General features: G+C 32.1%; 1 protein-coding gene across 4 annotated transcripts; it reads right to left on the bottom strand.

Annotated features, from left to right (window-relative positions):
• Nucleotides 1–1915: 1915 nt before the first annotated feature.
• On the bottom strand, nucleotides 1916–11397 carry LOC128157219 (uncharacterized). 4 transcript variants are annotated; one of them, XM_052819672.1, is made up of 23 exons: nucleotides 11243–11397; nucleotides 10778–10995; nucleotides 10472–10612; nucleotides 10041–10202; nucleotides 9644–9799; nucleotides 9235–9381; nucleotides 8948–9076; nucleotides 8562–8702; nucleotides 8113–8262; nucleotides 7561–7719; nucleotides 7229–7366; nucleotides 6948–7109; nucleotides 6543–6680; nucleotides 6292–6441; nucleotides 5828–5956; nucleotides 5240–5377; nucleotides 4972–5076; nucleotides 4579–4731; nucleotides 3900–4004; nucleotides 3603–3807; nucleotides 3328–3384; nucleotides 3022–3117; nucleotides 1923–2903 (listed from the first exon to the last, which is right to left on the bottom strand). In XM_052819672.1, exons 2-23 carry the CDS (start codon nucleotides 10966–10968, stop codon nucleotides 2634–2636), a joined length of 3222 nt encoding a protein of 1073 aa, XP_052675632.1. In that variant the 5' UTR covers nucleotides 10969–10995; nucleotides 11243–11397; the 3' UTR covers nucleotides 1923–2633. The 4 variants fall into 4 exon arrangements, with proteins under 4 accessions (XP_052675633.1, XP_052675634.1, XP_052675632.1 ...); XM_052819671.1 differs by lacking the exon at nucleotides 11243–11397 and having other exon boundaries at nucleotides 1926–2903; nucleotides 10778–11199; XM_052819673.1 differs by lacking the exons at nucleotides 3022–3117; nucleotides 11243–11397 and having other exon boundaries at nucleotides 1916–2903; nucleotides 10778–11200.
• Between the last annotated feature and the right edge of the window lie 396 nt (nucleotides 11398–11793).

Genomic DNA, 11793 nt, shown 5'->3' with positions numbered 1-11793 from the left:
GCTTATAATTCATTTGAATTTAGCCAATAAACAATACAATACAATACATGTATAATAAATAACAGATTGCTGAATAATTATGGGTAATCAGTAATCATCCATTTTTCTAATTACATGTATTCGTAATATAATCGATTACTAAGAAAAAGTCCTTTAATTATGATAACTTTTCATTACTTTTATGATTACATCATAATGCTTGAAATCATTATTTATTAGAGGTATTCGGTGAATAAGACTTAGTTTTTAAATTGGCTAGAATCATTTTAAAACAATGTCTACTTACCACTGGTAAAATCAATATAGGTATATCTCATCTTGGGAAATACTACTGAATTTCTTTAGATTAGGAAATACTGGGACTACAATTTAAATTCTATATTTGTTTGATTTGTTCAATGTAAAACGTGTTTTGGGAAACAGATATTGACAGGAAACATAAAAATACGAATTAAAAAGTGAATTTAACATTTTTAGCGATTTCAGTGTACATGTATGAATTATGAATCTTAAATACACCATTATCCTTTTCTCTTAGCACCTTATTGCAGAATAGTTTCAGTCCAGCTTTCCCATCCCAAGTTTTGTAGTTTACATTTTTTTAATCATTCAAAGCAGACAATAAATTCAAAATTTTTCATAATCACAGTCGGTGATACAAACAACAATCCAACAATGTGTTGCTTAAACAAATTGACTCTTGACAGTTATGTGCTCCTGTTTTAGAGAGGTATTTTCTTTGAGTAGAGCTAATTGGCTTGCTTCTTAGGTAGGTTGCATACTGAGGTACAATGTAAGTAACACAGTCACTCTTTACATTTCACAATATTCTTAGCTGCCTTCTTCACACACTGTGAATAACAAAGAAACTTTAAACTGGATCTTTGGGATTTATGTTTATAGCAACTGCATATGCACCTATACTTGACTCAAATGACACTGGTGTATGAATAAAATGAGTTCTGATTATTTGTTATAGTCTGTCCCAGGATATTTATGCCGCACATTTTGACGATTTTTGATAAAAATAAACATACCCGTGAGAGAAGACTTCAAGTGCAATGAAATCGACGAAAGAGAAAATTTTCAAGATATCTTCATTGACATATTATTGTTTTTCACTCATAAAAACTCACAGAAACGAAAACCGATTTCTTACGGAGATTTATAATGGGGACTGTTTACATCTTTTCTGCGCTCGGAAGTCATGATCACTCTGAATACCTCACACATTTTTTCAACGTTATCATCCGGGCTATTTAATGGCTGATGTAATGCAAAATCCCCAAAGGCTTTTTATTTTTATCTGTGTATTGAAACCTGACAAGCTAGAGGGGCGTTTCAAAGGGGAAATCTTGGGATTTTTTCATACTATCGAATGGACATCATATGAACCCAGTGGTATTTATAGACATAGAACAATTTAAGAAAATATGCGGCAAAAATATTTTGGGATAAACATAGATGAAAGCCGCCAGTTATTAATATCAAAGCTATATCATAGGCACAGTTACGTGTTCTGATTACATTCTAATTAGTAGATTTGATTTAAAGTATATGTAGTTGTACTTTATTTCCACTGTCCTGTGAAATTTGATCATTCCCGGCTGCTTTTTTAAAAAATTTTTTTTTTGCCAACCCTGAATTATATACTGAAAAACATTATTAAGTGTCATTTACGATAAATGTGTTTGCTAACCAACATTTTGAGTTTCCTAAGACCAACTGTCACAGTGTATTCAGAGAGTCAAAGAAAGATCTAAGTGAATCAAATACATGTAGTAATGATAATGTATTGTAATGATTGAAAACACTTGTAAATAAATCTGAAGAAGTGTCATGTCAACATGTAGGTTTTTTATCTTCAAAACATTAAGCATTTAAAAGGGAAACACTAAAACATAAATACTAGCAATGTAATCTAAAGTAATCGTAAGTAATCATGATTACATGAAAAAAGTAATAAAATATAATCATTTACTTATAAAAATGGATGTAATCAACTTGTAATCAATTACTTTTAAAATCAAATGTAATTGTAATTTAATCGATTACTTTTGAGAGTAATCAACCCTATCCATAACTAGTTTGCAATATCTTATTTTAAAGACGGATCTAAAATAAGTTGTTTGTAATGCAATATTCGAAATCTGCTCTTTTGTAATCTGTTTTGAATTCATGAGCGGCTGATCCATGTGACTGTGCTATAAATTGCTCATGGGGAAATGGGACGAAACGAACATATTTTAAATTTTCTTGTTTCGATGAGATCACTACTGTTAAATATGAAAATCATTTTTAAATCGAAAATAACAAGATGGGCGCACTCACTGTTAAAAACAATCATTTGATGTGATGGCCTTCTCTGTCTAACACTATAACATTGTGTAGGAATAAATAGAATGGTGTTCACACAAAACAATAATTTACCTGTAATTTCGTGTATGGGATTGTTTTGCGTACATTGTACATTTCTATTTTAATCTTGATTTGCCGTCATTTTCGTCTAAAACAAGTTTTTTTTTCATTTTTTAGAAATCAATATTGGACAATTTCTATTTATTTTATATAAATCAATTTTTAAAGTTTAAATGAACTGCCAGAATAAAAAAAACACTTCGATATAGCGCACATTAGCTCGTCTGAACAACTCCTTTCTGTAGGACCTCTCCTTTTAACAACAAGACTGGCCAAACCATATAGTCAATTTCCTTCCCTGACTCTGAATAGCACTGATACTTTAGTTCATTCATGGTATCCCCGTGATTCACAGAAAAGTCTAATCTAATTGGTTCTTCCATGTTCTTCATCAACCAACAAAGCACAATGGCCTTTTCCACGAAATTTTTACAATGTTCAATGTATTCTGCAAAGGATTTCTTTAATGTCCCCTGTTGAATTTTCTGTAAACAAAATTTTGGGAACAATAAAAACTACATTCATAATTCATACAATGTAAGTCTTAGAATCTGTGGTCGAACTATAATTCAAAATAAGATGAATGATTTGCTGGCATCATACCTTTGTAATATTAGACAAACAGTCCACTGCCATGAAATTTCTAATGTGTCTGATTTTTGTTAAGTTTTCTTCACTTTCCACATCCATACCCATTACCTACATGTAATATAATGAACCCACTCCACGTTAACAATGATAAACACTTCTTCACACAATATGATAATCAAACAACAAACTGTTCCTTCTGCAGTGTGCGATGTGACCAATCCAAAATGCAATTTGAAGCAAAAGCAAAATGAATGACTTGATAATGATATGTTTATGCTTTCCCAGGTTTTATGAAAAAAAGGTAAATGTAATACTAACCATTTGTAAATCATCTAATTGTTCCTCTGCCAATCGCTCACAATCTTTGATGATTGTCTAAATAAGACAAAATAAGACATACACTAACATGTAGTGTAGATAACAAAAAGAAAGAAAAATGAATATGAATTATATTTTTTAACAAAAATGAAAAAGATTATGAAACCATTGTTTTTTTTAAAACAGTAACTGTATTCTTAAATTTCTTCGCATTTGTTGCATTTGCATAAAAATGTAGCGTTATAATGAACTTTTTAGCAAATAAAAGTGTTTACCTGTAATATGTTTAATAGAATTTCTATGGCGTCTCCCTCATCCAGACAAAGCTCTGAATCACTGACTAACGATCTCAGGGATTCCAGGAACTCCTTTTCGTACAGGTCAGAGAAACGTTGACCGAGATCCATGACGTCAATACCGCTACCGCGTATAACGGCGCTGACGTCACCATTCATCTTTGTTGATTCTCTTCCTCTATGTCTTCAATAAAATAAAGTACGATAACAAATTAAATTGATTCACATTTATAACACAATCCATAAACAATTCATTTTTCAAAGCAGAAGACCTACCTAGATTGTATAGCTTCGTTTTGTTGAAGCAACTGTGCTTTTTCCTGTGTCAAATTGGTGACTTTACTTTCTTTTAACTTTAGTTGGTTTTCCATTGACCTAATTCTGTTGAAAAATTTAACTTTAAAGTATAAAAAACCACCATTACTTCTATACACTTAGAAGCGGATTCTCAAAGAGGAGGTGGACAAAGTGTATTTTAAAAACATCACCTACATTGTAGAAAACAAACAATACCAAGAAGACATTGAATTACAATTTAAACAAGACATGTATGATAATTTGTAGACCTTTTCACTAATATATGCTATCAATTGGTATTATGACAATGAAAGCAATTAAGTTCTCATTTGTCTTTAGAAAACTTGCAGCCAAGCTTAAAGTCCGATTTTAAAGCATTTTTTAATTTAAGGAGTTAAGGTGACCAATATCCAATTTAGTCGGTGCCTACAATTATCTACGAATTTACAACTTCTTGTAAACATGGCACAGTAAAATCACTTGATTGATTTTTAAAATTCCATATCAAAATTAATACATGTAATGTTGAATGCAATCAATTTCTTTTAAAACACACGACTATCTAGCCTTGTTAACTGTATTAAAATTCGGGCAAAACTATTTTTCTCAGTATACAACTATCATTAGTAGTACATGTATGTAACAGAACGTCATATACCTCTCTTCAAGGTTCTTTCTCTCCACCTCCCAGGTAAGTTTCTCTGATTTCAGATCCTGGTTTTCTCTTTCCAACTGCTCCTCGATTTCTCTCAGTTTTTTACTTTCTGTTTGTATGTGTAACACCATCTCCTCGTTCGCAGTCGTTTCTTTTCTGAAATGTTTAAAAAAAAATACCTCTTATAACTTCTTCATTTTGTTATGTGTACAGTATGCCATATTAATATTAGCACTCCTCAATGATGAAAAAAAATACAATGCTGGTGGAAACAAGTCATACACTTTACACTTTTCTACGAAGAAAGCAAGCACTTTGTGATAGTGAATGTAAATAACGCAAACATAGATTCTAATGTTCAATCAAAAATATGTAAAAATTGGCTCCTCTACTTACTTGTTTTGGTACTCTTTTAATTGTTTGTGAATTAGAGCTTTTTCCTGAAGAATGTGTTCTATTTGATTTTGATAATGACCTATTCCTTGCTCGTGATCCAAAATTCTACAATGGCATCAAATATCTAAACGCGTTGTGACTGGCAAGAAGCTTGCTTGGCATGTGCGTATCAATCAATACAAAAATCAAAATTTAGACCTACATGTACATTTCACCAGAAAGCTTAAAAAGAAATCTTGCTTCAAAATCAAACCATTGTATTCCATACCTATTTTTCAAGGTGTCGATTTCCCTCAGATACTTTTGTACGGTTCTCTCCAGACTAGCGTTTCTAATATTCAAGGCATCCTCTTTCTCAGACTGTGCCTCATTAAATATTTTCCATTTTTCTTCTTTTTCATGGAATCTTTTTTTTTAAATCAAAATCATAATTTTATCCATGGCCATAGAAATAAGAAAAATTCCATATAATTATAAGGACTGTTACTTATGATAAGAATCTTATGGTTAAGACTTTAACGTATTATCTGAAAAGAAACGTATCTCTGATCCGGTTTTAGGTTTTGTTTAGAACAATTTTAACAAGACCTTGGACTTTAAGTTGGGCGAAGCTATCTATTTCTTGCGTCAAAACAAGTTAAAAATGACGCGGTTTCAAGCGAAATATACACCGATTGCGTAGTCTTAGCTCAAAAGCCAGACAAATCTTGTTGATTTCACAGAGCTACATGTATAATGGCTGAGTGGCCAGCAATGAAATAGACATGCAGGTCTGCGTCACATTGCTGTTTGACACAACTACCTAAAGTCCAAGCTCTTGTTAAAACGGTTCTATTTTGTATGCACAGATACAAACCTTTGCCTTTCTTTTGTGACCTGTTCTTGTAGATCTTCAATTGTTTTCTGGAAATTAGCGATGTCACTTTGTGTGTTTTCCTCGTCGTCTATGTCTTTCACTGTGAGGGTGTATTCCAACTCATCTACCCTATCATAATCCATATAATACATGCTATCAACTAATCATTTATAAAACTCCGAAAACAAATATCTATCAATTAAAATCTGTTTCAATCATATATTATTAAATATATATTAAATATATATATACATATATATATTAATTATAAAAATCATATTTTTTGTTTAAAATTAAGCTTCAATTTTCACAATGTGACATAAAATAAATTTGTCATACATGTAACGTGATATTGAAAGTACGTCTAAATATCATGATGATTGCTATAAGAATTTCATCGAGAGCATATTAGTTATTTTATCATTTAAGTTAATTAAAAGAAAACGAGCTTCTCGGCTTCTTACTTAGCCTGGAGGGATTCCTTTTCCTGTCTTAAAACACTATTTTCGTCTCTAAGTTTGTCAATCATTTCTTCAAACTCTGTCTTCATTTGTTGTTTTGATGTTTCCATTTCGTTTTTTATATCCTCCTTTTTCCTTTCAATTTCTTTAAACCTTTGGTTCAGTCAAAATTACTTTATTTAAAGTAAAAATCAAAGTCTTATAATTCATGCACGACTTATTTATATTTATTTTATACATTAAAATCATTTTACCTTTTGATTAACATATTCTTTTCTTCCATTAGAGATTTTAACTCTTTTTGATATCTTTCAAGTTCTTCTTTCTGGGATTTGGAAGCAGCTTCTTTTGAAGTAAGAGCTGTTTCTTTCTCCTCCTCAATATTTTTTAACCTTGATATTTGAAAAAAAGTATCATAACACCGTAGATAATGTCATTCATTTTCTAGTTATTAAGTATTTTGTCTTTTTTTTTTAAGATGAAGTGATATTTTGTCATGAAATTTAAAAAAAAAAGATGCTCCAAATTATTATCGATCATACATTCATATATTACACATGATCCAAATTATCATCGATCATACATTCATATATTACACATGCATATAAGGGTATTTGGAATAAATAATAGAACAAATGTTCTCTTCACATATTGAATACCTTTCACGGAGAAAATTTAATTCACCATCCAATTCTTTCTTCTCGTTTTGAAATGTCTCTATCATATTTTGAAATTGGGTCTCTTTTTCACTTTTTGAGGCTTTTTCATATCCCATAATATCTGATATAGTGCGTATCCAATCCCCTTTCTTGGCATCCGTACTAGAAAAAAGAGTACGAAACTGTTCCTAATTTACTTAGTAAAAATCGTGATGATAATTATAATAACATCGGATCAATTTGCCATTCAAATATCACTGAATTTAAGTGGTGTCCCATACCATCTTTTTAGTTCTGCGTTTTCTGTCTGCAGCCGTTCATTTTTCAGGTACAATTCACTTATCCTGTTTTCTAAAACCTCTCTGGTGGTCTTTAGCTGCAACTGCATGCTCTCTCGGGATTTTTCATGCAGCAATATTCTGTCAAGATAATTAAACATCTTTAGTTCACTTTACTATTTTCCATAATAAAGTAATACTCTAGAAAAGCATATAGATTGTTTAACTTATACAATGAATTACACTGTACCTATACTATATTATAATTAATTGATAAGATATACAACATACATGTTGTACATGTAAAAACAAAGTAAAATGGATTCGTTCCTTACTGTTCTTGTAGTATCTCTTTCTCTTTGTCTAATTCCTGTTTTTCGTGGTGTAACTCCTGGACTTGTTTCTCCAGGTCGTTGTCGTGCTTACGTAGCACGTCTCCAATCTGCATCAGGGTGTCCGCCTCTTGTTCATTCTTCTCCAACAGTTTACCGACTCTGTACATATAAAGAGTGTGAAGAATTAAAACTATCATTAAACAAAAAAAAAAAAAAAACACACACACACACAATCACTGAAAACGGGTTTGATTTTAACATCTTTGCTAGCAAAGAGTCCGATTTGAATCCACTTATTTCTAAACATGCATTTATTTATCATTGACAAATGCATGATTCTTAGTTAACACAATTTCTCTGGCGAAAATTCTCTTCCATAAGATGAGTACATTTTAATATATAATTCATTATCGTTTTCATATGTAAAAGTTTAAAGGAAACAATTCTTAATGAGGGAATACTATATTTGGCTAGTGAAGACTTATTCCTGTCCGCTCCTAAGCATAAGGCTGTGTTGGCTATAATAGTGAATATGATATTTTAAAGATATACCTTTCTTCTAGAGAGTGTTTCTCCTCTTCCAGGAAGCCCCTCTCCATCTCCATCTCACGAACTTGTCTTTCGAGAACTTGGATTTTCCCTCTGTGTTTAATCTCATCTCGTTTACATTTATCGCTCCATTTTTCTTTGTATTGATGAACTCTTTCAAAATAGTTAGTTGTTCTTGATTTAGAAATGTGAGTTCATTGAAAGTTAAATACTTGAAAATGTCATTAAATAATTCATACAATAAACTGAAAGAATGGCAGGTAATTAAATATTACTAGTTTTGCGTCTTTACAATGAAAGTGCAGGGCTAAGCAAACATAGAGTTATCTCTCTTTAATCACAACTTTAGTTTTACAAGCCTTTAATGTGATCAGCTGAAAACACATTTATCACCCTATCAACCGTAGATATCCTATTAAAACAAAATATAACAAACAACCTGTTGTTGGTACCTTAAGATAGCCGCGTCTCTCTCCCTCTGCACCTTTTCCCTGTCTGCTTGTAGATTTTTAATCACGGCCTGATAATGTTCCGTCACTATGTCCAGGTCTTGTTTACCTTTGGCTCTGTGCATATCTTTTTTCTTGTCCCCTCTGAGAAAAACAACAATCAGGACTACATTTATCAGAATAAAGCATGCTATTTCAACATTTGAAAATACTGCTTGCTTTTCTTAAGATATATTTTTATGAAAATAGCATTTTCTGATCTGGTCATATATTGTCCAGAATAAAACAGAAAGTTATTTTTTTTTTAAAAATGTATATTGCATTGAAATTACACAAAACACTGCAATGCCATTAATCGGCGACAAACGACCAACATTGACATTCAGTACTTTGAGATCGTAGCCAGTATTTCTTTCTCCAGCACTCGGAGCTTCTTTTCGTACTCCTCTCTTATATGCTGTCGAAGAATCAACTCATGTTCGGAACTCTCCGTGGATTTTGCTTCCAATTTTTGCATTCTATGTTAATTAAGTTAAAACTTTTAACCAAGGAATTAAAGCAGGAACACATTAAAAATATTGATTTTTTAAATCCACAACATTTTTGAAAGATTGATCGTTATCTTTCAGACAAAGGTGGGATTTAGGATCTGTTCAATAAATAATCACAGTTTTACCTAGATTTAAGGGCATGGTTTTCTTTCGTTAACAGTCTATTTTCCTCTGCTATCACCTTGTTATTTTCTGACACAGCGAAGAGCTCCTTTCTTGTTTGCTGAAGTGTGCTAATGTGGTTTTCGGTCTCTTTTTCAAAAATCCGAATCCTGCAAAAATCATTTATCATCAAACTTAAGCTTAAAATGTGCTTAAAATTTAAAGACTCGATAAAGGTTAGAAGAAGTTATTGCTTTTTAATGATTTCAATTTGTATGAAAAATACAAGATGTCGAAATCTGTCATAGATAATTCTACAATGCAATATAAGGCCCTCGGTACTTCACGTGCTCCAAGATATATTCAATTTAACGACGTAAAATAATGTTTCTACCACTCTTGAACAAATACTGTTTTCAGACCTGAATTTACCTGGATTGTAAGGTGTCTTTGTCCTCTATGAGATACCTGTGTTTTGATTCTAATTCGTGAAACTTCCGTTCGTTGTCTGACAACAATATTTCAAATAGTTTCTTCTCCTTCTTCATCCCTGACTGAATTCTGCTGTGAATGGTTTCATCCGTCAACCTAATTATAAAAGATTTTAATAATAACTTATGGATTTGCAAATTCTCTATTAACACATTTCATTTGAAAAGCATAAATTCATCAAAGATATATAAAATCATGACACAATGAAAACTTCTTTTAAACTGTTCGGCATTTGAAAATACTGCCACATGATTTTTTTTTTGCATATACATGTATTTAATAATTAAAATTAAGCGCCTTTAATAAAAAAATAAATAAATAAAGAAATCCCGCTGACCTTTTGACCGGGTGGGGCATGGTCAGCTGTTTCCGGAGGGACACGTTTTCCCCCCGTAAAAGATCGACTTCCTTCTCCAGGTCCAGCACCCTCCTTCTCATCTCGACAGTCTGTTGATTCACATTTATTGATATTCCTCTTGTAACTTTTCTCTCCGGGGATCTTAACAAAAAACAAAAAACAAAAATATTACTTACAAAATCTACTTCTTAATAATATCTTTTTTTTTCATATTGTAAGAATTAATTTTCTTAATTACTTGTATATAACCATTTTCCTACAATTATCGGCAACATACTCATGTAAACATTACGGTACTTATCCTTATTTCCACATTTTAAAAAAAAGTTTAACGTTAAAAGATTTTTTACTAAAATGATGTTATTAATACAATAATTAAAATATAGTCAATGATAACCAATAAATATTACTTAGCCCCTCCACTTCGAGGTCGCCGTGCGTTCTTCGAATTTTTAGAACTCTCCCTCGCTGTTTGCCGATTGCGCACATTGTGACAAGTATGGGTTTGAGATTTAGTATTCTTTTTAATATTCTCCTTTCTTGCAGGTTGTCTAGATAAGGGGGTGAAAAGAAGAAAGGGGAGTGATGTGTGGTGTAAGAAATATCAACCCTCTTTAAACATTTTATCTATCCAAATAATGTCACAGATTTAAAGTAAACATTTTAAACTTAATTAAGCAAACACAAAAAGCTAATAAAAAAAAATTCCCACTTACGACGTAATCCCGTAGTCTATCATATCTGCCATTTCTTCCGAATGCTGGCTAAGTGTGGAGTTTACGTTCCTTCCATTTTCCGCTGATTCTCCGCCAGAATCTAAATTTCTTTCCAAACTTTGCAGGAAATCAAAGTCAATCGGTGCGGTACCTACATGTAGGCCTTGAAACTGCGGATCCTCGTCGCTCATATTGCAATTTGATATCAAAATATTTCTCTATTAAACAACAAAGACTCCATATTTGACAATGTGAAATCGCTACTCAAATGCAATTAAGGACCCGACTTGTGGCAATACCCCCACTAAATATTTGTTTAGGGCAGTACAAAAGTTTCCTGACATACACACAGAATTGCATTTAAATTTAAAACTGATTGTCTTTAATACAGAGCTGGTCTTGCGACAGCGAACAACAAAGAGAATTTAAAGAGGACCGGACTAAAGACAATTAAAGGTCCCTTACTTCGTTCTGATCCCATTACATCTCCGAAGACATACGTATTGTAAACATATTAAGAAGATTTAGATCTGGTCTTCTTTTTTCCAATGTCAGGACACACTCTGTGCGATATCCACTCACAATTGCTACCGTAACGATTCCTGGCATATAGAAAACCGCTAACCCCAAATCCCGCACTAACTTATAAATAAATGAGAAGAGGGGCAATAAAGCAAAATACGCACTAAAGTTGTTTTGTACCGCGTGAAATTTCTAATGTATTTGCAAGTATTGACTTCTTGATAAGTTGTCGATATCAATATCGTTTTAAATGCGATAGGATTCAGATCATAGATTTGAATAACACCTGGATATTCCGGATTAATTTATCAAAAGCGCAGTGTAAATACTTCTTTTACGGGAAACAATTGCTTCCGTGATTATCGATCGGTCTACTTTCTTGTGATTTAGGTTATCATCCCTACATCCAGGGATAGAGATATAGGGGATCAAGCGAACATTATTCTCGCTTTCGCTCTTGCAATTCTTTTCAACTTGTTTTCTCTTCATTTGGA

This window comes from Crassostrea angulata, chromosome 7 (genome assembly GCF_025612915.1).
Source record: "Crassostrea angulata isolate pt1a10 chromosome 7, ASM2561291v2, whole genome shotgun sequence".
In the NCBI taxonomy this organism is placed as follows: domain Eukaryota; kingdom Metazoa; phylum Mollusca; class Bivalvia; order Ostreida; family Ostreidae; genus Magallana; species Magallana angulata.
Note: the sequence above shows the minus strand (reverse complement) of the source record. Positions and strands in the feature narration are given on the sequence as shown.